Source organism: Triturus cristatus, chromosome 2_2, assembly GCF_964204655.1.
Source record: "Triturus cristatus chromosome 2_2, aTriCri1.1, whole genome shotgun sequence".
Lineage (NCBI taxonomy): Eukaryota > Metazoa > Chordata > Amphibia > Caudata > Salamandridae > Triturus > Triturus cristatus.
In genome coordinates, this window is record NC_140582.1 from 1,006,289,329 (window position 1) to 1,006,317,159 (window position 27,831).

The following is a 27,831-nucleotide window of genomic DNA, read 5'->3' on the forward strand; positions in this document are numbered from 1 at the left end:
GACAGCAACTGTATTGTGGTATATTAGTATATTGTATAGTTATTGTATGTATGCTGTATATTTGTTTGTGGTCACCAAAAACTCTAGCAAGGAACATGTCTGGAAACCCTTTATCCACACCTTGTCTTTAGAATGGAAGGGAAAAAGTGAAAGGATTGGATACCGAAATATTTCCCTATCTTTAGTAGCAAAACATGAGCCACATACATTTATGTACATATTAATTCACGTATTTATTTTAAAATGTATACAAATTCATGATTAATTAATAAATGAATAACACATATGCGCTCAATAGAATGCCAATCTTTGTCCGAGGGTCCTAAGTCATTTAGAAAAAAGACTTGCTTGTCTGATTTTAGTTATTATTATTTTTTTACAATATTGAAATCTCAAATCTGTTTTGTTTTTGTAAACTTTTCAAAAAGGAGTCTCGGATTTTGGAGAATGAAGGGAAAGTGGAAGAAGAGACCGACCAGGCCCGTACAGAATTTCACCAGCAGCTCCTTGCCGAACTCCAGGAAGGACTGCAACTGCTTCAACAGCACATAGAACAATTGATTGGTCAAGTTCTGGTGAGGCATGCCCAGCAGGAAGCAGCAAAAAGCATGCCTGAAGATTGCAACAAAGACTTTAAGGTTGGTGGCCTCTCAGACTTTTTACCAAGTTTGGTTTCTTGTTTGAAGAAATCCTTAAAGTAAGGAATGCAGATATAATAATCGATGGATTATGAGTTGTTTTTTTAAGACCGCAGACGTTTCGAGATGATAGAGCAGAAAAATATTGGCTTCATGTGAACGTTTAAGTATAGAATTGGGTGGGTAGACAAATGGCCAAGCCTCCAATGGCCATACCCTGTCTGGCTCTTGGAGCTGTATGTCAGTGGCTGAGATTGAGTATGCATTACTGTTTACATACTGAACATCCGCCCGACTCTAAATGAGGTGGGCAGACCTTCAGATTGACGGTGAAGGTATTCCGTCACCATTGCAATTGAGTATTATCTCCGCTAAACTATAAATCAGGCCCTATGATTTTAAACTCTGTTCTGGCATCCATTGGCAACCAGTGAAACATCCTCAACGCAAGTGATGTACCAACTCAATATAATTTAATCACCATGTGTGCCGCTTTTTTTTCACCAACTTTGGCCAGATTGCAAAAGGTTGTCATGTGGAGATGGGGAAATGGGCATTTGCACCCACGTCTAGAGTACTCATTACACTTTAGTTTTGCAAAAGAGCCCGCAGATGTTTGTGTGGCTCCCTGCTGTAATATGTATCATGCCTGTGCACATTTTGTGTCAATACAATCACAATGTAGTATTTCCTCCTTTTCCTGGAGGTGTTGTCTCATGCAAATGAGGCAACACTTTGCTCTCGCATCAACACCATATAGAAGCAGGTGCAGAGGCAAAAAAGCTGTTGAGAGGCCCCCTATTGTGTCTCCCATAGACATGGTACACAGTGCGTCCCCCGAGGGCACCCTCGTGGAGGGGGCCGCAAGGGTCAGAGAGATCCCACAGACAGTGAAAGACAGAGCCATGATTCCAAACCTTAGCTCTGTCTTTCACTAATCACTCTCCTATGTGCAGGCATGAACTGTAAGAGTTTGCACTTGCATTGAGGGCAGCACATTGTCTTTGTAATCAGGAAGACTTTACCAGTCTGTGCCAGGTACGCTATTGTGTAAACAAGGACAGTCACCCAATATAAAATTTCACGACATGATCATTGATTCAGTAGGTGCTGAGAAATGTGAAAATAGAGGACAAGTCTCTAAAACAATTCATCACCATTAATAGCATGTGCAATGGCATCCAGATGAGCCTGAGAAAGAAAAGGTTAAATACAATGCAAAGTCATTGAATAGTAAAGGGATTACTTGACAGAATTAACCTGTAGTGTAGTTATTTTTTTAATTTAGAGGCAGTGAGTTTCACCAAACTGTGATAGGAAGGTAGCACTGTAATTAAACTAAGTAATTCTGTAAGCACCACAATATTCCTTTCGTTGCCTTGTTAAAGTCAACCAGTTATCCTTCATCTTGTCTGGCTGACTCCAGGCAGTGACTGAAAGTGTGATACTTTAGCTGAGAAATGACTCAACGGCTTCAAAATTTTGCTTTTGTCACCTGCATATGTGTGAACACAAATAACCTTTTCTTGGGCAAACGGTTGTAACTCAGAGTAGAAATATTATCTGACATAGATATCAAATCTTGAATATCGTTCACAATAATATCCCATTGGGTCTAGATTTTCTGTTTTTAACTCCTATTAGGGGATATTTTTAATGCTATTCAGGAGACAATGCTTATCTCAGCGGATATTTTGAGAACAATATTCTGGTATCATTCCTGAAACTATTCAAGTCAGAGCTGTCCATTCATGGTAAACACTGGTTTGATTCACAAAGGTGTTTAGAGTCCGTAAGTACATCTGTTAGACAACAGCAAAGCAAACCAACTCCACATTGTCATGAACACACCTGCTATCATTAAGGGAGAGTCCAGGTGAACCTCATGGTCCAGAGCATCAGATGCTGCCAATAGATCTCGCAAGACCAACATGCCAGTTTCTGCCTGATCTAGAATTATGATGTCTATCCTTTACTTTCAAGAGATTATTCTCAGCCCCAGTTGCACCTTAAAACCTTACTGAACATCTTCCAACACTGTATGTGTGCCTAGAATAGCCTGTACCCGAATGTTTCCCCTTGTTGCAAAACATTTGGGCATAATGGGATGTAAGACGGTGAACAATAGCTAATAGACTGTGAGGGATCAGGTGAGTGATCCTTGCTCTTTCTCTTTCTCTTTAGTAGTTCATGGTCATTTGATTCAGCAAAAAAGACTGTTGAGTATATTACTTAACAATGGAGCAAAAGTGCTTCAATCCCCCGCTCTGGTCTGCAGGATTAAAGGTAGGTTTTAGTGTTTGAAAGATTGCCTCATTTTGAACCTTGGCTATATTTTGCATTCCAAATGCTTGGATTATTATAATGGTGTTTATCAGACCACATGGGGGGTGGGGAGGGTTCATAGGGCAGGCATGGTCTACTGGACCTCAACCTTGCTTTGCCTGCAGTGAGCTGGGTTCCATCCTGTTATGGCTCTGCAAACTGGGCCAAGTACATCCCTTCCATAATTGACCTTCTGGGTAGCACGGACAAGCAGTCAAAGGCTTCTTAGAGAGGAATTGTGGGGGTGTAGAGACTCAGAAATCAGACCTGTCCTTCCCACTGCTTATTTTAGTAAAATGGAAGTATTCTAATATTACAGCAAATGGAACACTATACATAGCAATGGCAGTTCAGGTACAGGGTTCTACTAAATACATTACAGGGCTCCAGCCAATGTCAACAGTTCCCACATCAACTAAAACATTTTGGCAAAGTTGCTATAGATCCCACCCTAACTCTAGTACTCTAACACAATTGCTATAGTTTCCATACGACTACAAGGCTCTAGCAACAGTGAAAATATAACTCAAAGGAATCAGGCAAATGCACAAGTTCACCCTTAGGCTTGTGCAAGCAAGTGCTAAAGTGTTAAGCTGTAGGTCAGTACACTTCATATCTTGAAAAAAAGAGTTGACACTGGTAATCATTAATTCCTCTAACTTTCAGATTTATCTGTGCATGCAAGGTACAATTTCTCTGTCTTTCATTGCAGAACTTGTGTTATCTGTATGATAGGCTCGGTCTAGTGCAGGAGTTGGTGGTGCACCATTTGCGTTCTCACAATCAGCACCTTAGGCAGCAGGATCACTCACAGCGGTCCACTTCTCAGATCTGTCCACTGATGATGAATAGCATAATAAACCTGAATAGCTGTCACTCCTTTGTTTAGTGGCCATTGTGGTTGTGTCCTCCTCTTTGGCGGTGTTTGTAGGGCCTCACTGCACTCACAGCATATCGAGTGGTGGCAGGATAGGTCAAGTCATGGTGATCTCAGATGGCACGCTGTCTTTTGGGGGGATTGCTTGTGTTGATTCTTCATGAAGTTTGCCATATGACCCATGCAGGGAGGCAGGGTAACCCCACATAGCTCAATTTGGCACTGCTAGTCAGAAGTCCTCTCTTTTGGGTGCTCCGTGGTCCAGAAACATGACGAATCTCTTCTCCTATACAGTTTGTCCTCCTACACTGCCAGGAACTCTCCTTCCATCTCTGAGTGGGTAGACTGTTAGGTGCTAGGCAGATCCATATCTCTCCTACACATTTAGTGGACCTCAGGTGATGTCCCATCACCTCTGTGAGACTGGCTGTTCGGTAGACACCAACCTCTGGATCGCAACAGCTCTTTGAATACTCTGTGAAGCACTCCTTTTTAGGATCAAGAAGAACTTGGATCTGGAACAAACTGGGATGGTTTGAGTCCAACCTTTGTACTGATTTTCCAGACGAGACGTTGATCCACTGCTAAAACTCCAGAAACCGGTTCAGGGTTGTTCTCATTTTCTGGCTGCAGTTCAGATATAATCTTTGTGTAAGGGGTGGCTCTCACAGCAGACAGCAGGTAGAGATGATGCTGGCTCCAAGCAGCAGTATCCACAACATGAGCACCGTAAAGCATGAAGACTTTGCAAGTAGCTGTCATCAATCTTCCTCAAGTCGCTCTCATGGAAATACATAAGTGTAGGGGATGCCTAGAAATGTCCTTACCCCTAACAGAATCTACAGGTTCATCCCACATCGTTCATCATAAACTAATTGGCACTGATCAGGGAAAACTAATAAGAACCCCCCTAGTAAAAGGTCCTCTTGTAATTTCTAAGGGTAGACCTGTCTCCATCTTCCCACACTTTATCTAGGGATTCCCTTCTGCTCCAGGAATACAGGCTATACTGTTCTACTGTCTACATCCTCCAGTGAGCCAACCAGGGGCAATCCAAAGTGGATCACTCTGGTGCCACTAACCATACAAACAAAACACGCAGCCTTTAACAAGCCATACCTTAGACACACACACTGTGCATGCACACATGATGTCAGCGCAAGGGTCCTAGTGTCACATAAAAGTGAAACTTTACACACGTAGGGCCAAGAGCACCTTACCCCCATCTAAAGTAAGGAAAGATCCTGTTCAGTACTATAATCTACAAAAAACGATATGCTGCCACCATCACTATGTCAACAAGCCAGAACATGGACCAAAGCCCATGTAAGGTCGAAGGACATGCTTGTTGTGCCTCTCCAGGATATAGAACTAGCTCTGGACCTCAGAGTCATCATGGACAGGTCAGGATATAGTAATGATGATAAATTAAGAGTGTTAGATGAGCCAAAGAAGAGATAGGGTACCATTTGTACATGTAGTATGGTCAGTCCATGTTGAGGTACACTCCAGTTCACCATGCAGGCGATACTCCCGTTCTAAATGTGAAAAATAGAAAAGCGGAGATGTTATTAATATATTCCTCAGTTATAATTACCAATGAATGCAGAATGACAAGCTATAAATACTATTTTAGGGGCCTAAAAATAAATCATCAGTAATTGGCCGACTGAAAACTGAATAATGAGCTGCTTATGCTCAGTATTATAGCTTTGCAGTATGAGTTTTGCTCAACACAAAGTTTCAATTCGGGTTCTGTCGAGCATAGTTTTGCCCAAGCTTTTTGTGGCATCCTTACCTCGATTTTAAGAACTCGCTTTCTCATATCTTAAATTAACTGATGAAGTCACTTGGCTTTGTAGACAAAACTTGTGACACCATCTTCTTTTTTAAGGAAAGTTTTATAGCAGCAGTTGATTGACTCCTGTCCGTGTTAAGGGTTCTCTTAGATGGTTTCGAGCTATACCAAAGGGAACCACCATATTACAAAATGATTGTATTAAGCCAATCCAGGATATGAACTATTACTCAGTTATGACACTGACTGTTTTCAATTCTCCAGAAAGAATAATGTCCATTCCCGAGTGCTGTATACAATGTAAAAGAGAACCTATAGATGCAAGCGTCCCTGGGGTATATGTTGAACCCAGCCCACCAGGTCCCAGCCAGTAGCGATATAAGCCATGATGGAGAGATTTGTGCCTTAATTAAAGGCCGCTCAGTGTCCTCAATGATCAAACCACAAACAAGGGCTTGCATGTGTACCTCGACACCTAGTGAGCCTGGAACATACACGAAGCACGAACCAGACGAGCATCAAAGCCAGTGCAAGGCCTTCTCTGGTCCCCCCTTATCCGAGCAGGATGCAACGTGAACCTGTTCATCTAAAAAAGTGCTCTTCCAGTCCAACAGCATAAACCCTGTGAAGCTGGTACTGTGTTCTATGCTCATCCATTCTATGTACCAACATATTCAGGTGTTTGACCTGGGGCTGTAATACCATGTGAAGTCCGCTTTTGAATTGGACACCGCACTTGGCAGTGAAAACGTCTCTCAAGCACTTCCTGTCCACTTACAGCCTGATTCACATAAGACCTGGCTAGTCTCATTCATGAGTCGAGACTCAAGGAGTGTGAAGAAAGTTATACCTCAATCATGTTGGTCTTAGGACCTGAATGCAAACTCAATGCATGGTAATGCCTCACATGTCATTACTGATATCCAATTGTATTCCCATGTATTTACCAGGAAATTCAGTTTTCGCTGCTGGAATGGTGAATACAATGTGGTAAATGTAATTTCCACTCCCTTTCCCTGCTTTTTGCAACTGGTTGTGTATCTCGAAATACCAGGACAATTGGAACCCCCTTCCACCTCAAAACAGGATTACCGGCTGTCTATTAACTGCGCCCTTAGACGTGGCCAACAAATCACTATCTCTGTATTTTTCCTATGGTGAATGAATTTGCCATCTAGTTGTCTGAAATATTGAATCTCAGTTATAGGTCGAGGCAATTTCGGTTTTAATATATGGTATTGTTTTGCAAAATATATTGCATTGTATTACATTACATTCCAACAGTCCATGTAACAAAATGCATGCTTTGTGTTGCAACCAGTCTAAGAGCGGCAGGGTCGAATAAAAACCCTAGGCACAAAAACATTTGAAAGTTTGACAAAATATAAATCACCACAAAATGTGGGCGATTCAAGTCTGACCTAATTCAGCTCAAACATGCTTCTGTGAAATTCTCCGAAGAAGTCCAGTCAGGAAGTTTGAAAAGCTCTGTTTTAGAAAAGATCTACTATCCATGTCTGTGACAAAGGGTTAATACTTGAACCAGCAAGGCAACGTCTGGTCACCTCCTGAGGCCAGAATGAGTTGGGGGGGGGGGCGAATTTTTTATCAAACTGCCACAAAACTGTCCTCAATTGAAAACAATTAACACAATCATTAATTTCCCTTAAATTTGCTGCGAATGCATCCTTCTCTCAAACCACTCCGAAAACTGGCACGATCATCCCTGGACTTTTTATGTTCGAATGTCCAGCACATATTTAACTCTAGAAATGAGTCGGTGGAGGGAACCCCTGGCTAATGTTTTAGCCATGTTGCACTGCTGCCTCGTTAGCGCCCTTTATCTTCTTTGTGATGTACGTTGTGATCTAGGATCGCACACCAGCCCTGGCAATTACGTCCGACCGATTGGGGGGGTGGGGGGGGGGGGGGGGGGGAGTGCTGGTGGGAAACACTGCTGCTGTGACGATTTTGCAGCTGCTGCTAAATCCGCCCCCAGTAACAAAACCGTCCCCCACCGGTCCAAAACCGTCCCGACCTTCCGACCCACCGGGGAAACGCGGGTGCCCGCTATGGCCAGTCCGGCCCTGCTACTTGGGAAAAATTACCACAAGGTTAATAAATCCAGACCTAGGGCAAATAATAACATCTTTTCCGCTGCTAAGCACAACAGGTTTTCAACATATAAGCATCATTGTTTCTAACCTCTGGGATGTGATCCGCTGGAAACACTGAATTATCTCCTTCCATTTAGCGGCTTAGTTACTGATCACCTTACACCTTGACGTACTTTGTAATAAATAGAAGCTGGTCCTCACCAGATAGATTTACCATTACTATTGAACATCATTTGTAGAAAGTGACTGCCAGTGACAACTCCCCAGGTTGTGAAACACAGGCAATCAAAACACTGCTCCTGAGGCCGATGCAGGCTACTGCAATGCCTGCTGACCTAAAGCACATATTCATGTGTTACAAATTTGGGGTGGCTGCAGGGATACCAGAAGGCTATGTTTCTTTGTCTGTTTGTTTATGTTTTTAAGGGCAGAGTCTCAGAGTCATCGTTATGATCAGAATATCCATATTAATAATACTGTGAAGCACAGCATTAAACATATAAGAAATTCCCCATGGGCTATACATATATTACACCTGGGGCTGTATCACATAAAGTGAGCCCTTGACATGCTAATTTAAGATAGTCTATACCCTAGTTTTGGTCTGATTGGTGGCTTAGTTATTTAAAGAGCTGAAAACGCAGTGATTTTCAAATTGAGCTCCAACTGCAAGTTATGCAGAAAATGGTGTGATATTTACCAGGCCTAGTAAACATAATTTTCCTGGAGTGGGGTATTTTCCTCATGTTGTAAATACCTCCTTGTGAGATATTGGGCTGTTCGTTGACTGGACCGGAGTATGAGCCCTAAATTAACCTGTGCTCAACGTTCTGGTAGCTTGGCACAGGGCAGTCCGGCTTAGCTTAGAGGCAGTGTGTAAAGTATTTGTGCAACAATTCAAAGAGTAACATTTTGAAAATACCAGACAAAAAGGATCCTACAGCAAGTTAGAAATATAGTACTTTATTTAAAAAATATAACAAGGTCAAAATGACAAACATCCAATCAGTAGATGCAGAGATATACAATGTTAAAGATTTTTGTGAAAATGGCGCCAAAAAGTTCAAAGTTCCTACTGTGGATATCTGGATGAGCTGTACTGAGACACTGTCAAAAGTTCAGGTCGACCACGATGAAGTGTGGGTGAGCTAGAAGGACCCACTTAGACCCACTGAACCAAATACCTTAAAACCTGGTTTGCGAAAAGTTGCAAGGATTTCTTGCATAGATGCGTCGCATAGCCAAAGCAATGCATCTGTTTCAAGATGCAGCAAGGCTGTAATGCAAGGGCCTGCATTGTCATTGAGGATCCCTTTGATGGGGTTTGCGATGCGTAGTGCAGAGTCGAGGATGCGGCTTGCAGTCAGGGCGATGTGTCAGCTCTAAGGAGCTGCGATGTGGAGTTCGGCATCGCCGCCAAGGCTGGCGTAGACAAGAAATGCAAGGGCCTACGCGTGGGGGGGGGTGCATCACGCAGCATCGGTTCCAAAGAGGCTGCGATGCGGGTCCTTACAAAGGCTCCAATCCACGCAGCAGTGGTAATGTGTGAATTCTGCTTAGGTTTACGCTGCACAGCAGAGGAGATGCATCATTCAGCTTGATCCAGAGGCTAGCAGAGCACCTTAGGCCCACTTCCAAGGGTCCAGGACTGGCGTGGCACCACTTTGCTGGATTTACTCACAGGTGGCATAGTGAAGGTGCAAGGTTGTTGGAAGCATGTTGTAGGAAAGTGGAGTATTTTAGTAAATGGGTTATGCACCATCAGCAAATTATACCACACTCCATAATAAGGTCCAGTCAAGTCTTAATGAATTAACCATTGCTCAACCCTTGTTAGCTTGACAACGAGCAGTCAGGATTATCATAGGAGACAGGTGTTGGAAAACGAGGCAGCATCTGTGAGGCCTGCACAAATAACATGACTACATTTGTCCTTCACTGGGAACCAAACACCCAATTGTAGCGCCTGACTCTCAGTGGGTAGCATTGCAGAGCAGTCTGAGGCTTACTCAAGGGAGGTGGTGTGGGCTAGTAATCGCCATTTGCAGGTGCGCAAATATAACACTCGATAATTGATTGTCCAGTCTGTAATTTGCTTTATAAAACTAAGAGTACATTTATTAAAAACGCACACTACTCAATACCATGCACCAATTTACAAATATACATAAGCTGTTGGAATTACTTTGTAATATTGCATAACATCTCCCTCAGGGGGGGTGGGGTCTGGTACCACCACACCCGTGTATGCACACCATCTTGCCCCCAATGCAGTTAGTTGAGCATAACCTGGAGTGTGGGCCCTGCGCACTGGCACCTTCCCAGTGGCGACCCACCCCATTACCTCAACCAGCATTAAAAATGGGTACACCTGCCTTGGTGACACATAACCCTGACTGAGCATCTCCTACTGACCATAAAGTCAGCACCGCTACATCTTAAGGGCTAACAGTCTGGGTTGTTCCTCACCTAACAGCAGCAGCAAGAATACATGTTTAAGCATCACTTTAGAATTACAGTACTCATCACATTTGTGTATTATTAGAATGCATTGCAATTACAGCCCCTAAAGGCATCACAGATGAAATCACAGGATTACGCCTACACAGCCAGACATCCTAGCAGTAATGTCTGGCAGCATAACCCTGTTTTACTTATGACATCGCCTCTATCATGTACGTCACATTACACATGTGGCCATCAGTCCCTCTAAAAGAAATAACCAAAGTAAAAGCATGTCGGGGTGCAATTACACCTCTTCACCTCTAGGGGATGCCCTTCTCCAGACATCCCCAACTCCGCTGTTCACTCCTTGATGCACTTCTCAATACACCTTCAGCTGTAGAACAAAAGTTCCAGCCCACAAGGTGTTTAATTGCAGTGGCTGAGCCCTTGAGGGGTTATTCTCTGCAAGTCCCCAGGACACTGAGGGTGGGACTTTTAACTCTTCGTGCTGGGGGGAGGCTGTGCTCTCCTGCAGCTCCCCTTGCACCTCAGCACACAGGTGGTGGTGACCCCATTCTCCTGGTGCCACCACAAGCAAAGAAAACAATGTTTGCCCTTGCAGGCCAGTCCTGGGCTGCAAGGCATTATGGGATTTATTGAATTTTAGAGCAGCGGCTCCCCCGCTGCTTGGGAGGGAGCCGCGATCTCCACCTCACTGTCGGCGGCTTCGCCGCATCTCCACCGGCTTCGTTGGGGGGGCCCAGTCCCACCCGGACCCCCAGGTGAGTGTGACAGCTCGTGTTTCTGGGGCCCTGTCCCACCCGGGCCCCTCACCGCTCTTCTGAGGCTTGCGGGGTGCTCGGTCCCACCGGGGTGCCCTGCGCAAATTGCTGGGCTGAGGGCAGCCCGGGGAACCCATCCCTGGCTGACCCTGCCGGCTCCCTCCCGGCCCTCACCCCTGTGTGCGGCCGCGGAAGCCGGCTGGGTACTTCTGGTCTGCCCGCTCCAGCGGGCAGATGTGTCCGCCTCCTCCGGTCCGGCTGGACTGCGGGGGAGTGCAGCGGCACTCCCCCGGCCTCTGCCCATTCTTCGGGGGCCCGGGGATGGGGTCCCAGGCTCCCTCCATACTTCGCTCCAGCGGGCAGACGCGTCCGCCTCCTCTGGTCCGGCTGGACTGTGGGGGAGTGCGGCGGCACTCCCCCGGCCTCTGTCCGTTATTTGGGGCCCAGAGTTAGGGTCCCGGGCCCCACTCCCCGCCCACCTTCACTCCCGACTTGATCTTCGGTTGGGGCCAGGGTGGGCTCCTGGCCCCCCCCACGGGGCACCTTCACAGGGAGCGCAAAGGCGCTTCCGGCTTACCTCTTTATGGGGGGGCGCGACGGCGCTCCCCCGCCTCCATCTTCGGTGGGGGCCAGGGTGGGCTCCTGGCCCCCCTGCAGGGCACCTTCACCTTGGGGGCAGGCCCGGGACCCGACCCACCCTGGGGGCATCTCTGAGACCGACGCCGGAGCCCCACACGCTTCGTCGGCGGTCTTCTTAGGGGTGAAAGGTCGCCTAACTTCCGGGGCCCCTGGGTCTCCAAGAGGGTGCTTTCTGCAGGGAGCAGTCTTCACTTGCTCCCTGCGCCAGCCTTTCGCCGGGCTCTTCTCCTGGGCCTCTCTTCTCCCTGCGCAGAGGCCCCTGCTTCTGCGCACCGGTCCTGGGCTCTTCTTCTGGCGGTGTTAGGGCCCTGGCGGGTAGTCATGGGGGTCTTCCTTCCAACTGCCCATTGCCAGGCACCAACACTTTCCGCCTCAGCAGACCACACCCCAGAGAGTTTCTCTTCCTGTGCAAGCACTTTTTAAAAGTTGGGTTGGGGGCTGGAAGGAAGTCTCTGTTGGTCCTATCAAACAGCAACACATCACTTCCCGGCCCCTGCTCCCTCCTTCTTGTCCAGCCTCTGGGTTTGTTCAAAATGGCGTCATCCAGGGTCTCTGGCCACATGGTCTCTGAATCCCCTTCCGCTCATGCTGCCTTCCCTCCTCGGTGCAGTCTGGTGCCTGGCACCCAGCGATGGATGAGCCTGTAGCCCCACCCATCTTCTCTTCCAGAAGAGGAGGCCTTAGCTTGGGGAAGAAAGGTTATCAATCCATCCTGCTGAGGTAATCCCCCAGCCAGGGTCTGGTCATGACTGGCTCAGAGAAATATGACAGTTCTGTATGACCCAAAAGCAGTACAAATATGACTTTGGACTCTGCAGAATACTTCTTTTCACATCCGCTACAGTGGACTTTAGTGCGTGTCTGGAATCAGTAGGCCTTATGAAAGGTAATCTAGCACATGGGCTCCACATCCCCATAGGAGAATAATGAAGTTAAAAACACAGTAAAACACACTGACTTTCCCTGGCATGTTCCATCCCAGTGTATAAAGCCTATTCCATGTCACCACCCAATTCTGCACAAGTCCTGCCACACCCTTCATCTTGTAGCTGCTCCCGGACTACACACGCTAGGAATCTCCCCTGTGCAGCCGCTACACGTGGGCACATGCTTGTACACATGTGTCTGCATGTAACCAGCCTTGTGTCCCTTACTCCAGCTGCTGCGCAGTGGCCTGGTCAAGCCAGGGGGACACCAGTAAAATCCCCATGCAGTCTCTTACATCCTGAGTTCACTGTGGGTGAGTCCCAACTTATGAGGCTCCCCCACAGTAAAAGCGCAACAATTAGGTGCTCAAAAAGCGAAAAATCCAGGCAGCCCATAGTGTCAGGACCACCTTCTAACAACAGGTATGTGTAAAGCATTTAATTTCACCAAAACAGTAAATAAGTAAAAAAACACAACGCAACAAAAATCCAACACCAATTTATAAAAACAGAGAATGTTTTTATCATTAAAATGACACCAAAATGACAAAATTCAATGTAGGGAACCGGAAAAATGAATTTTTAAAGATTAAATATAAGAAATGTGTATTCTTTCGCCAAAAAGATTAAATCCCCACTCACGGCTATCTGGTCGCGCTGGACCAGGGCAAAGTTTTAGGCCAAGCGTGATGGAGAGCCGATGGTCGGAGAGGTTGAATGCTAGGTCCCAGTCAAAAGATTGTCTTCGTGCTTAGTCTTTTTCTTGGAGCTTTTCTCTTGATGTCGTGCCCCCTGGTTTCTCAGAGCAGGAGTTCACTTCGATGATGGCAGCCTGCTGTAGCTTAATGCCTCTGTGAACTTCTGGAAGTCTGTATCCTTGGTGTCAACAGCAAGGAGCTCCAGAGCTTTTAGCAGGACAAACTAGCCCGGTCTGGCTGAGTTGCGGTTTCGACATGGCAGCTTTACTCTCAACGATGAGCCTGTCACATCCTGGAGCTTTTTAGCAAAAGTTTGTAGAAAGTTTACAAACTTACAGAGCTTGTTAATTGTGGTTTCCATTTGGGAGAGAAGTGTCCAGTAGCACCAGATAAGGGTTCAGAGACTCTGGATTGCACTTGGGGGCTAGGACTCAATCTCTCAAAATGCACTTGCACAGTCCAGTAAAACTCCAGTTACCAGTGGTCAGCTGGGATAAACCTCTGTTTCGGCTTGCAGGTGACTTCTTTCAGCACTTCTGTACATATCTTTTACCTTTCAGACAAGCACAGCCCTTTCTTTGTGAAGCCTTGAGAGTGCAGCAGGTGCAGTCCTTTTGAGTGCAAGCCTTGTGTGGTACAGTTCAAGGGTCCAGCAGAGCAGTTCTTCTTCTTCCTTTCTTCCAGGCAGTGTTCTGAGAAGCCCCTGCAGCTTTGCCATATTTATTTTAGACTGGAAAGAGGGCGGACACCCCAACCAATAAGGATACATTTGCCTCTCTCTGCTATTGGCACTTCCTACGAAGTGTGGCATATTTTGTTTTGTTTGCCAGTCTTTTATTTTTTAATAGTTCTTTTTATTAAACAGGCTCATGAAATTACATATACTGAAAGACGAGTACATACATTCAAATGTTCAGCATGTAATAACAAGAATACTTTACTTTATCACAGAGTCAGTACACCATTAACATTTTAGTCACAATCTGGTAGGTTGCCGCTCAGGTAGGTCTAAACCATTTAGGCAGTCTTTGTGGCCCCATGTCGTCTTCAGTCGCAGGTCTCGCCTGCCCCCCTGACTCACATACTGTTTATTCCTTGCCCTCGTTTCTGTATTTCTCCCAGGGGAACCATATTGTATCACATTTTTTCCTGCAGCCCCTGCTGTCATATATAACCTTTCCGCTGGGTGGCACCAATCAAGGTCTGTTTCCCATTCTGCCACCGTTGGGGGGATGTGCGACCCCCACCTTCTCACAATGTTACGCTTTGCCACTCCGGTTGCTAAGGCCAGCCAGGTTCTCGTGTGCGTAGGCCATTCTTCCTCCCCCTTAATCATCAATAAAAGACCCTTGGCATCTACAGATATCTCTTCTCCCATGACCTTGGACATTATCGTCGCCACTCTCTGCCAAAAGTGGATGATTACCGGGCATTCCCATATAATATGAAAAAAGGATCCCTCTGCCTGGCAGCCTCTTTTGCAGTGCGGCGACTGTACTTTTCCCCATTTGTACAGCATTGTGCAGGAGTGGTGCAGGATCCTAAATTGTATTAATCTGAATTGCAACCTAATCCCTATCTCTCTAGGTCCCTGCAACGCATCAGTCCACTCTTGATCTTCTACAGTGCCGAAATCCACCATCTAGGCTGCTCGTAGGGAGATCGGGGGTCTGGTGCGTTGTACATTAATTTTTTATAAATTATAAAAGTCCCTTTGTCAGGTATGGGATCTGCTAATAGTCTGTCTTCCAGAGGGGTATAGTCAGGGATGGACTCTCTTCGTTGTATGTGTCTACTTAACTCATGTGCAAATCACGTGTAGGGTAAGACTTGGGTAGATGATAGTTTAAATTCATTTTCCAAGTCCTCAAAAGGTATAAGTGCTGTTCCCGTCCATATGTCCCCTAGATGGTCAATACCTATTGCCCTCCATCCCGAAAAACCTGCCAAGGTGGTTACTCCCTCAGTTGGTCTCCCACCCACAGTGGTGTCATTGCTCTCAAACGGCTCTCAAACGGTCACCCAGGGGAGAGACGATATGACATGGTAGGAGACCGAGGGCCTGATTTCGATCTTGGCGTACAGGTTACTCTATCACAACGGTGACTGATATCCAGTCTGCCAAAATATAAATTCCATTATATCCTATGGGATTTATATTTCTGGGGAAGGGATATCCGACACCGTTTCGACGGAGTAACCAGTCTGCCAAGATCTAAATCAGGCCCTAAGTAATCTGAGAACCCATAATGAGAGTGGGTTTCCAGCTTGTGTGAGGAGGCTTCACACAAACCATCCTTTGGGGGTTTTGCAGCCTCTCCAGGACATAGGCGGAAGCCTCAGAAGCATATTTTTTGAGGGGGGCGAGGGGCGGGGGTAGGAAGTCTAGGTGTGACTCCTAACTATTGCTTGGCACAGAGGCATGTCATCTCTCTGTGGACCCTAATCAACTGGATATGAGGTAATGATCCCGAGGCCCCGCCCCTCCAAAGGCCCACTCCTTCCCCTCACACACTAAAAAGTTTCTTAAAGTTGTCAATTCTGTCAACATTGTCCTAGTTGATTTGCTAACCTATGTATGTTCAAAGAGTGACTGGCCCCTCTCAAAATATCAAGAGTATTTGTCAGCTATTGACTGTTTTAAGATGCCTGAAATATAAACAGATCTTGTCTGAGGTCATGGCGCAGGTGCATCTAGCATTTTTGAGAAAGAAACCATGTTTAGCAAGAACCAAAATGGAACAGTGTTAATATGTTTGATGACAGCAATGCATGAAAAACAAACATACATTTTTTTCAAATATATTGCGTGCTGAGTAATTTAATACTTTCATCCTTCAGGAGCGTTTGATAGAAACTGCAGTTGAAAGTGTATATGTGACCAGCAATGGTGTCAAGAGACTTGTGGGAAGCTTTTATGAAGAAATAGAGGGGATTTTGCAAAATTATGAACAAGGGAAAGTAAAGCGATTAAAAACAGTCCAAGGTGAGCAAATATATCCCTTCCATCATTGCCTGCATGAGCATTTGCAAATGTGTATCCATTCTCATGACTATGATGTGTACAGGTGTAGTCTAATTCAATCCAGAAATTCTAACTCAATGTATTATAACAAAAAAACTGTTGGTTTCCTGAAAACACCAGCATACCCGCGTTAAGCAGAGTGAGATGTGGCCACTGTGAGGAACGTGCCCTTTTGGGGGTGGTGTACCGGTGGAGATCGTAGTGTGAGTCACCCATTTTCATGTAATCAGCTTCTGGGTACAGTGGAACTGAAAAGGAAGTAAACAGCAGACATAATTTTGCAGTATTCCAGGCCTGCAGTAAATGTTCCTGGTTCTTGTGATTCACTGCAGTTTGTGTATAGACTTTACTGACTTGCTTCCAGTCAGCTGCAGTTTCTTCACGAGGGTGGGAGAGCGTCGCCCCTCGCTCGCTGCGAGCCCCGCATAAAGCAATAAAATGAGAGTGAAATTATTTCATTGTCATTTTACTGATGTGTGTGCACCACAGCCGCCAGCCTGCCCCTGGTGTCCCCGAGCCAAGAGACATGCCGGAGTGTCCTCGGCTGCCGATTGGCAGCATGAAGGACTGGAGTAGTGGCTGGCCGGACGCTCAAAAATACACTTGCCAATTTGGCCAGCCATCTTGCGAAGGCCAGCCTGATATGCACACTTTGAAGCTCTGTATCCTGAGCAGTCCTGAGCTGGGGGAGAGAAAGCACAGGTGTCCGGCCAACCTGCTGCATCCAATCCTGGTGCTTCTCTCATGCTTGATAAATTCAATTTGCTCAGTACAATGTATGGGGTTCCACTGAACTCATGAGCATGACGATCCGAGTTTCCCCTGATGAAGGATATTGTCAACCATAAAAGCATTGGGCTTTTGAGATTTGAATGATGGAACCAGTAGAAGTAATGAATATTTTGGAGGTCATGCATTTCAAAAGAATTGATGTTTTGCCAGAAGACATTACATTGGACTGAGTGGATTTAATTTTTCAAGCATTAAAGATTTACATGTGCAGAATTTGGTGATCAGCCAGTTTATTAAGAAAAGAATGGATTGAGCATACTTGTGATTATGCGTCTTTGGACTGCTGTTTCTGCTACCAGCATCGCCATTACAGACCTGGTGCTCACTGGGACAGAGAACACACCAAGACAGCCCATGACATTTATTGTTGAGCACATTTACTGATACTGGAGTTATATAATTTAGTGCATTATTCTGTCCCCTACTTTCTTTGCTGGCAACCAATCTGAATCTTTCTGGACAGCCACAGCCACTGTGCTTTATTTGAGCCAGTGTTTGCAGTTAGGGGCCCAAAGGTACTCATTTTTGGGGACCTGGACTTTTCAAGAAAGACACAAAAGCAGTGACAAAAAGAGAAAACAGGAATAACAAAACCTGATGAGTGAGATAAATGGGGATATCTATGAGGCATGAGGTGGAATCAAGACTAGGCAGTCTTGCTATTTGGAATCCCTTACATTTTCGGCAGAGGCGTTTTAAGACATTGGCAAAGTGGGACCCACCCGACAGAGCCTGCTATGTATGGCCTTGAATAATTCTTAAACAGATTGTTTTAAATACCGTTATTCCTTTAATTTATTTTTAATGTGGGTGATGTGTGAGAGTTTATTACAGACATTTTGCAGAGAAATGTTGTGTTTGTTTCATGCAACATCTATAAAAAACAAAGTTTCTTTTAGATCAAAGCAGGACCTCGCATATAAGAAATGGGAGGGTGTCACAGAGATTTTTTGTCAGTAATATTAGTGAGCTGCTGCTGTTACAATATTGATACCACACATCACTATCCCTGAATATCAGATGTACACACAATTAGAATTTGGACAAGTGCGCCAATGACCGGCCAACGAAAGCATGAAAGAGCTGGAACTGGATCATAAATTCAAAACTGCTCCTAACAGGGGTCCCCAAAGGCCTTAAGATGCTGTGCACAGCGCTGGCAGGGGCTTCTGAGGAAAACTCCGTTTTGAAGCAAGAAATCCACGCATTTATTTCCAGTTTTCTGCTAAGAAAATTTTGACAAATTCATTTCCAATTTTGCACTGCAGGCAAATTAAAAAACAAATCAGTTGGAGTTCATCTGATTAGCTTTTCTTCAACATTTGTTTCCCAACCCCAAGGACGCTAAAGTTCCATTTCAACATAACTGATAGCACACAAGAGTGGTGTTATGACTCACACTGAGCAACCGGAGGAGAAACCCTTGCAAGAACAAACACCATTGATCAAGGTAAAGAGCATTCAAACACTTCATCCAGAGCAGCATCTGCTCATTATGGAAATCTATGGCCTGTAAAGCGAGGGAGATCTTTGTGAACAATTCAAAAGTGATAATGGGCAGATATGAATCATGCGCTGGCCTCCAGATAATTCAGTGCATCTCAAAAGACTGCCAGTGAATGTATAAACGGAATGCTGCTTTTATCTGAGCATTTTAATTGCAATGAAGCACTTAGGCTATTGCATCAATTAATATCCAAGAAAGCAAGTCTTGTCTCTGGAAAACATATGTCTCTGGCCAAAAAGAAAATGGTAGCACTTCTGCCTTAAAGGGAGATTATCCTTTCTGATGTGATTGAACACTTAGATCTTATGATTGGGCACTTCGTTGATTAAAAGATTTTTGTAAGCCCTTTCAAATTATTTACTTTTAATGCTTGATGTTATGAGTCAACTTTCAATTCCTTTCTGAAACCAAAATGCTCCAGCAAGAATAGATGCTTGAGCTATTCCACCCATGCATTCTCAGCATATAGTGCGCACATAATCTCTGGCTGAATCACAGTTTCAAGCATCCAAACTTAAACCCAAGGTCTGGACAACCATTGCAAACTGTATGTATGCATGGTTTTGTAAAACAATGTGTGGCACTAGTAGCTCGCTGAATGCTTAATTATTCTTTTCAGGCCTTGAGTGTATTTCGAACAAGTGATAAACTATAGCCTTAGAACCCGACGTTGCAACCTTTACTGGCCGTTAAAGACCCAAGTTCTAATTTGTAAAAGAAAGGCCTCATGGAGCCCGAGGTGATTGAAATCCCCTCAGTCTCTGTGAGGCTTTCTATTCATTGCAACAGCTGTGAACAAACATTGGAATGTTGCTGCTCTGTGCTTCCACCAGCCATTAGAAGCCCAGACCACTCAATTGTTTTCAATGGAGCTCCCAACATTCCAATGTTGTAATAATGCTTACAGCAGAAATGTCCAATATAAAATATTTTGGTTTTGCACAAATTGCTGTACATTTACAATGTCACACATGGAGGAAATGTAGTTTTTCATCAGCTTGGTGTTCAGAAAATCTGGATTTTATTGAAGACACGGAGGCTAATATTATTGCATTTCTCCATTAATGCCACCACACAGCAGCTCCTTTAACACAATAGAACACAAATAACATAGAATTCGTACATCATAAAACCATAGAAAACACTCCTTTTTCTTCTTTCTTTTTGCATTCAACATAACACATAGGTAAAACATTAATATATAAATGTCCATAAACATATCCAAACGATTATCTCCATGCATATCTTCATCCTGCAAGAACACTCCGCAAGACATCCTTTACTCTCCTTCTTCTAAAGTTGTGATCGAGCTGAAATAAAAATAACACTATTATATTTGGGTAGGGCTCAGGGGGGGATTAATATTAGCCTCCGTGTCTTTAATAAAAATCCTGATTTTCTGAACGCCAAGCTGATGAAAATCTACATTTTATGGCTAGACCAGCGCTAACATTATTGCAAGTTCAAAGTTTTTCCATTAACAATGAAGCAGCACATTCCACAGGCTTGAAATAAAATTTTCTAAAAACGGCATCATTCGACCAATTTGCACATCGTAAGATGTCTCGTACAGCTCCTCCAAGTAGAAAAGCCTTAGAAGCCGATGCTCCTCTCACCGAATGTGCTCCAAACACACTTACATCCACACCTGCACATTTCATAACCTCTTTCACCCAATGACCCAAAGTAGGTGAAGAGCCCGCTTTATGTGGACTCATGTGGACTCTTAAATGAAATAAGCATCTGCTTTTCACAATCAGCTCTCAAGAAAGCTGTCCTCTTCTCATATTCCTTGACACCACATACTACACACAAATTCACTTTCTCATTAAAAAAAAGGATAAAAAAATTGTAATATTTTTTTTTCCTAGTTAAATGAAAACAAACTCTCTCTGGTGTAAAAATCCTACTTGACACATCCAAAACACTTACATCCGATACTCTCCTAAAATATATCAAACACAACAGACTTTCAAACTCAAACATTCATACATTTCCAACCCATCTAGATACTGCAGTACCCTAGACACCTCCCAATCTGAATTATACCTAGTTACAGGAGGTTTTGAAATCCTGATACTCCTCAGTACTCTCCTTACCAGCATATCTTGTCTGACCGAAACCCCATTAACCGACACATGAACTGCCGCTATAGCAGACCTATATCCATTAATGGTTCTGTAAGACAATCCCTTTTCAAAGTGACCAGACAAAAAGTGTTCTACTTCAACTGAAACGGGATCAAAACCTATCTCCACACACCAGCATACCCATTTCTGCCATGCCAGTCTATACGTTTTCCTTGTACCTGGTGCCCAGAAGTCCTTAAGACTTGAAGCTGCCTGTGAAAGACCAGGCACTTCCCATACTCGCCTGAAATTCTCCAAGCCACCAGCCTCAGTTGACCTGACGTTACCAATTCGTGCCTCTCTCCCCAACGATTCAGTAAGATATCCTGGAATACAGGAAGTAGAAATGAAAAATCTATCGACATTACCAGCAGAATTGGATACCAAATTTGAGATCTCCAAAGAGGAGTCACCAAAACCAAGGTCCCCTTCAACTTCCTCAAAACTCCTGTCAACCAAGTGATCATTGAAAATGGGGGGAAAGCATTAGGTCCGAGACCCCTCTAATTCTTCCAAAATACATCTAACCCCAGAGCTTCTGGATCCGGACGCCAACTGTAAATCCTCGGTAGCTGTGCATTTAATCTGTTCGCAAATAGATCCACATCGCAAGGACCCCAGATTAACGTAAGATCCTGAAAAACCTGACTGTCCAATCTCCAATCGCTTCAATCCCTGTAATTCCTTGAACACCAATCCGCCTCTATATTCTTCAGTCCCAGAATATGTTCTGCCTATACAACAATTTCCAGATGAAGACAATAATCCCAGAAAACCTTGGCTAGAATTGCAAGGTCCCTTGACTTTGGTCCTCCCAACTTGTTCATATATCTTACAGCTGACACATTGTCCATTTTCAGTAACACTGAGCAGTTTGCATTGTCCTTTGTAAAACTCTTTATTGCAAAAGAACCTGCTAACAACTCCAGACAATTTATTTGGAGTTTCCTTTCCTCCTCCAACCAAACTCTATCTGTTGTCACTGAACCACATCTTGCCTCCCATCCTTCCAAACACGTGTCTGATTCTGTCACCAACTCTGGACACTGCCCAAATATGGCTTTCCCATTCTAAGCCTTCAGGTTCCTTAACCACCAAACCAACTCCTCTCTGCTCTCCACCGAAAGAACTATATCTTCCGAATATTTCTTTCCATTCCTCAAATGCTCTGCTTTTAATCTCTGGAGTGCCCGATAACTCAAAGGTCCCAGAAAAATGGCCTGAATTGTTTAGGAAAGCAATCCAATTATCCTTGCTAAATTCCTCAACGAACGTTTGTCTGCATCTAAAACTGTCCATATCTCCTTCCTTATGGACTTTAACTTCTCTATTGGAAGTAACAGCTGACCAACCACTGTATCCACCATGAACCTCAGAAACTGAGACACCTGACCTGGAACAAGACAAGATTTCTTCATATTCACCACAAATCCTAAACTCTCTATCAGATCCTTTGCACACCTTGTGTTTTCCATCAATTTCAATCTGTTTTTGTCCATCAACAAAATGTTGTCTAAATAAATGATCAACCTGATCCCTCTCTCTCTCAAATTAGCTGCCGCCGGACGAAGCACCTTGGTGAAACACCACAGGGCAGAAAAAAGTCAGAGAGGGAGTCAAGTGAACTTCCACATCTTCCCTCCCCATCTGAACCACAGATATTTCTGATGAGGCTCCCAAACTGGGATAATCAGATAACCATCTTTCAAATCCAGACGAGTCATCCAGTCCCCCATTTGAAGAACATTTCTCACCAAATGTATCCCTTCCATTTTGAAATGGTGATATTCCACCCAATCGTTGAACCCTCTTAGATTTATTACTGGTCTCATGCCCTTGTCTTTTTTCTCCACTATAAATATATTGCTCACAAACCCTCAAATAAACTTTTCTTCCACAATTGCACCCTTGGCAACCAATTCCTGAACTTCTTTTTCTACCAACTCTGTGAATTCTGTGTTGAATCTCAACATTACTGGGGGATGACTTCGAAAAGGTTCCTCTAAAAAATCTATCCGATATCCTAAAACAGTTTCCAAGACCCACAGATCTTTTGTCACCAGCTTCCAGTTTCCATGAAATTGGACAAGTCTGCCGCCCAACTTTTGGAGGGTAACAAAAGGGTCTTGTCTAATCTGAACTTCTTGAACGTCGATTATCTCGTCCACCTCTTCCTCTACTCCTCCGTATTTGTTGAAAGAAACCGCCAGCATAGTATGAGGTCTGATATGAACAAGGCCTATATAATGCCCTAGTAATTCCTTGACCTTGGCCGGGGAAACAACCTCTCATTCTCCCAGCCCCTCCAAAAACACGTTTGTCAAACACTTTTTAATTTCCCTTTGTGAATTCTGCAATGAGCTAAACGCTCCCACAAACTTTTACATCTCCTTAATGAAGTCATCTCCAAATAGCATGCCACTTGCAGAATTGCCCCCGTAATTTCTGGCAAGATCTCCTAGTTTTGGATCAATTTTCAACAATATACTTTTTTCTACGTTCAACGGATAAAGCTGTATTTGCATTACCTAGCAAAGCTACTGCCCTCTGAATCCATTGCCATAGTTCCCCCACATCGAAACCTTTGTTTACAACATAAGCTTCCTCAACCGTCTCTAAAATTTTGGCCAAAGGACTTGGCATATCCAGTAATCGATCCCGACACATTTTAAGGCCTTTATCCAAGCCTTTCCTTGGATCCCGAGATCCTTTGCTAATAAATGCAACTATTTTTGCATACAATTCAGGCGTCACCATCACTTTATTTGCCAAACGAGGTCTCGGGCATTCAGATCTTAATCGTAGTCTGACCTCTTTTGTAAACTGCTTCCTTAACCAAGATTCCATGTACTCAGCCACATGAGCCACCGGTACCCATTCGGGTGACAAAGGGTGTTTTATCATTGAAGGATCAAACATAAATTCACCCAAAGTATCCAAAAGAGCCTCATTTGTCTCCAATGTATCTCTTTTGTTTGTGGAATTTTTAAAATTTCCCCTGCATTCCTCCTCTGACTCAAATTCTGAGGAACAACTTAATTCTACCTCTGCATTGCCAGAGGATTCATCACACAATACAGAGGAATGTTTCCGTCCTTCCACAAACTTTTTACCTGTATATTCTGGACCCTTTACTTGGTCCCCATGTGTATCCATGACACCATCACAAATCCTAGAATCACCATAAGACTTAGATGATTCTCCTTTCCTAATTTTCTTATCTATATTTCTCACCTCTACAATATGTTTTCTTTTCCCAGAGACATTATCACTACTTTCCACGACAGGATTCTCTCCTGCAGAATAAATCCTTTCCTCTTGTGTAGACACACCCTTAGACTTAATTAAATTGTTGATTTTTTTTCTCCATCTTACTATGAAAATCGTTAGAACATATATTTAACATATTAAATATTCTCTCTTCCATATTAGCACTCTCTACGCTGCCCAAACTACTAGGTTCACTCTTAATGAATTACACCTTAAAAGTTTCTCTTAAACCTCTAATGAAAAGATCTGTCCTTTGAATCATCTTCCTGACAGAAATTCCTGTCACCGTAAACTGAAACGTCTTAGAATAACTGCCTAACTGTCGAACCTAATCGCATTAACAAAAGGGAATACCATCCCAAACATCTAAAATGGCCCCCACGCTATTCAAACGCAGTCCTTTCTTTATTTCCACACAATTAATAAGCTCAGCCAACTGGCACTCTCCATGACTCTTCCTTCCGTGACTACACGTTCCTCTCTCCTCTTTTCATCATCGGTGGCCTTCCTTGGCTTCACACGATCGTCGCATGCCGAAAGACCTCGCCTACTCCCCACGAGCCTCCTATCACAATGGCAACACGCGAGCAGGGCGCACTGCTCGGTTATTAACTGCCATTCTTTTTTAAAATGCTGGTAAGCCTCAAAATAAATAACAATTCCTATCTTAGCCCCTAAAAGTCATATTTTATTGGGAGTTTCACAAAATAGACTTCTCCCATAACCTTAATTTTGTGATAAAATTGAATTTAAAAACACTAGTACCTCGATGTTTCTGAAAACAAAAGTATCCTTATTCTCTCAAATTCAAGTAAGCACCGACTTTATAACATATGTTTCAACATAAACTTATTCTTCCACACTCCTTCTTTCTCACATCAAACAACATTAATTATAGAACCGTTTAAAATACTTATCTGTTCCTGCAGCAGCAAAAAAGAAGGAATAGAAAGGAGTGTTCTACGGTTTTATGATGTTAGAACTTTGTTTTTTGTGTGTTTTATTTTGTTAAAGGAGCTGCTATGGGGTGGCATTAAAGGAGAAATGCAATAATGTTAGCCTCCATTCTGGCCATAAAATTTCAGTAGTCTGTTGCTTTTCACAAAGGAATGAGGCAAAATAGCTCCAACCACCACGTACCGATAGGCAATCGACTATTTTTCAACTTTATGAACTGTGGATGCTTGCTGAAGCTACAGTCAGATACTATTCTGAGATCACGCACCCCTGGTGCTGGGAGAATGAGGACAGCTGGTTAATGTGTGATTGACCATATCCTTTGTCAGTTGCACAATTGTCCTTGCTATCTTCCCTGTGTTAGTCTTTGCACAATTGTATTCTTTTCTGATGGGTATGATGACCAGGCATTCTGGAGTGGACTGGGTATCCCTTTCAAGTTTGGTAGAAATATTGGCGCAGAACTAAGTGCCTTGTTCCATCTAGGATAAGATATACTGGTGCCATGCTGGCTAGCATCCATAAAGTGAAAAGAGCGCCCATCGGTGGCAGCTCTTTTAGCTATCTAGCACCCAGACTCTGCCACTCTCTTCCTATTTCAGTCTATCAGACCCCCTCGGCATCGAAAAAGTAAAAAAAAACTGGCTGTTCAGATTGAGCTAATTCTGCGACAACAGAGGTGCACTTGGCCTGCGGAAGTTTGGACCTTAGCACTGGGACACTTTGTTTCGAAGTAGCTATGTGCTGTACAAGTTACACTATTATTATTTCCGCTTAGCAACTTAAAGAAAGCCTCATGGATGTCTCATAGGCAATATAATGTTAGTTTCCCAAGCACAACCTGCACTTTCAAAGCAAACCGCATCGCCTCCTCACACGTGGCCCCACAGTCATGGAGGAGTCTCCGCACTCTGGCGGAACCTTCGCACATTGTGGAGATTCCACCCGAGTGCGGGGACTCATCCATGACTGCAGGGCCTCCACCACAAGTGTGAAGGCCCTGTGTGTATCAGGTCCAAGCTCTTTAGCAAATATCATCATGTTGCAATCTTATTCTGCTATGCCGTGGGCTGTTATTGTAATATTTTTCTTTTACAGAAAAGGCTCTAGAGAACAGGAGGAGAAAAAAGAGAGAAGCAAACGACCAGAACATGAAACAGAAGATCAGTGGACCTCTGACTGCAACATCTGGTCTTCAACACAGGTAAGCACGAAGAGAAATTGTACCTTTTGAGGTCTTGCAGAAATACGTCCAAGAGACTACGCTGGGAAGACTGTGTGCTTCCTAATTTCGAGTACAAAAACAGGTAATATAACTAGTCCGTATAAATCCTAGTGGAAAAACTGTCTGTTGATGGTGCAAAACAAGGAGTACTGACTTTCTGGGCGATTACCAATCTGTGTTTTGAGTGGGACAGCAATAAGGCTGTTTTTTAAAAGTAACTGTAATTATGAAATTGGTTGCTGCATTTTTCATTATCAGCATTTCAAAACCAATGTGCAAACATTCTAGATAAATTGTCATTAGTGATAGCCTATTTACAAATTACTTTCTGAACAATACATTCTAGATAATGTGTCATTAGTGAGAGCCTATATACAAAATACCTTCTGAACAGGTTGGAGGAGCCTCCAGTGTAGAGAAAAAAAAGAGTTTGGTTTACCCAGTCCTGCATCACCAACAATAGGATTCCAAAATGTAACTTTGTTTGCTTGTGTCTACTTGGGTTTTGTCATGTATTGTTACATCATTCACCAGATGGGCCATTGAAAACTGTTGAGCATTTTGGGCACTGTTTACATTCGTACTTTTTGTAATAAATGTGTCTTTACAGCAAGAAATACCTCATTTAGTAATTTTGTCAGGAATTTGTAAAACAATTCTATGCACGCATATATTGAGTTACTACTATAAGTGTGTAAAAAATCTTCAGTACTAAATACCATGGAAAGGTGTGGAAATTGTGCAACACATTATTGCATTTCTCCTTTAGCCTTAATTGTTTGTGAATGCCCTCAACGGTGCTTAATTTGTAAAAACATTAGGTACCAGGGCCTATAAGAATGGCTTGGGTGGCAGGTATTAGTCGTTTTAATGTGTATTTAATTAATAAACCACTGTTGTGCTAATTTCTACATTTTTCAGAAACAACATGGACGGCCCCACCTGTGAATCCTTAAGCAAGGACTACTCTACTGTGAATATTGGAATGCCAACAACCACATGGGTTTATCAAAATAACCCTCACCCACTAACCTAGTTGGTGGCATGCTTCATCATAGGATTCCCAACTGGGACACTCATGGGGATGCTTCATCATAGGGTTCCCAACTGGGACACTCATGGGGATGTGCCACAAGATTATGCTGCAGACCCATGGGCCGACTATAACACTAATCGGAATAATAACGACCTAGACCTATACCCATCTGAGCCCTCTCCTCCAGATGACAATATGAGGTTCATTGAACTGCTTAATAGAGCCATGCAATACCATGGAGTACAGCTCTATAAGGAGCCTCTTGAGGAAGATTTCTTATTCGAGACACTAAGAGCATTGCAAAAGACTACACATACACTACCTATGCTCAAAGGTATGTCAAAACATGTAGATGAGGTATTCAAAGTTCCAGCGCGAGCTAGGGTTGACAAAAAATATAAAGCTGCACCTACAGACCCAAGTTACATCAGGGGTCAGGTTCCATTAGATTCTTTAGTGGTATCAAATGCTCGTAAACAAGCGAATTCTCAAACAACAGGAGATTCCCCGCCTCCTGCTAAAGAACCTAAATTAATAGATGCCTCAGGCAAAAGAGTGGCAGCGCAAGCAGCCAATTATTGGCGCATAGCTAATACACAAGCACTGTTAGCAAGGTATGACAGAGATCATTATGATGAGCTAGAG

At 43.8% G+C, this 27,831-nt stretch overlaps 1 protein-coding gene across 2 annotated transcripts in view; it reads left to right on the forward strand.

Moving 5' to 3' along the window:
• EVC (EvC ciliary complex subunit 1) overlaps positions 1 to 27,831 on the forward strand; it is a 719,388-nt gene that overhangs the window by 621,042 nt on the left and 70,515 nt on the right. For both annotated transcript variants that reach the window (XM_085642437.1, XM_085642438.1), the window contains exons 15-17: positions 429 to 638; positions 16,087 to 16,231; positions 26,024 to 26,129. In XM_085642437.1, coding sequence (XP_085498563.1) covers positions 429 to 638; positions 16,087 to 16,231; positions 26,024 to 26,129 — 461 coding nt within the window. The remainder of the gene's footprint in view (positions 1 to 428; positions 639 to 16,086; positions 16,232 to 26,023; positions 26,130 to 27,831) is intronic.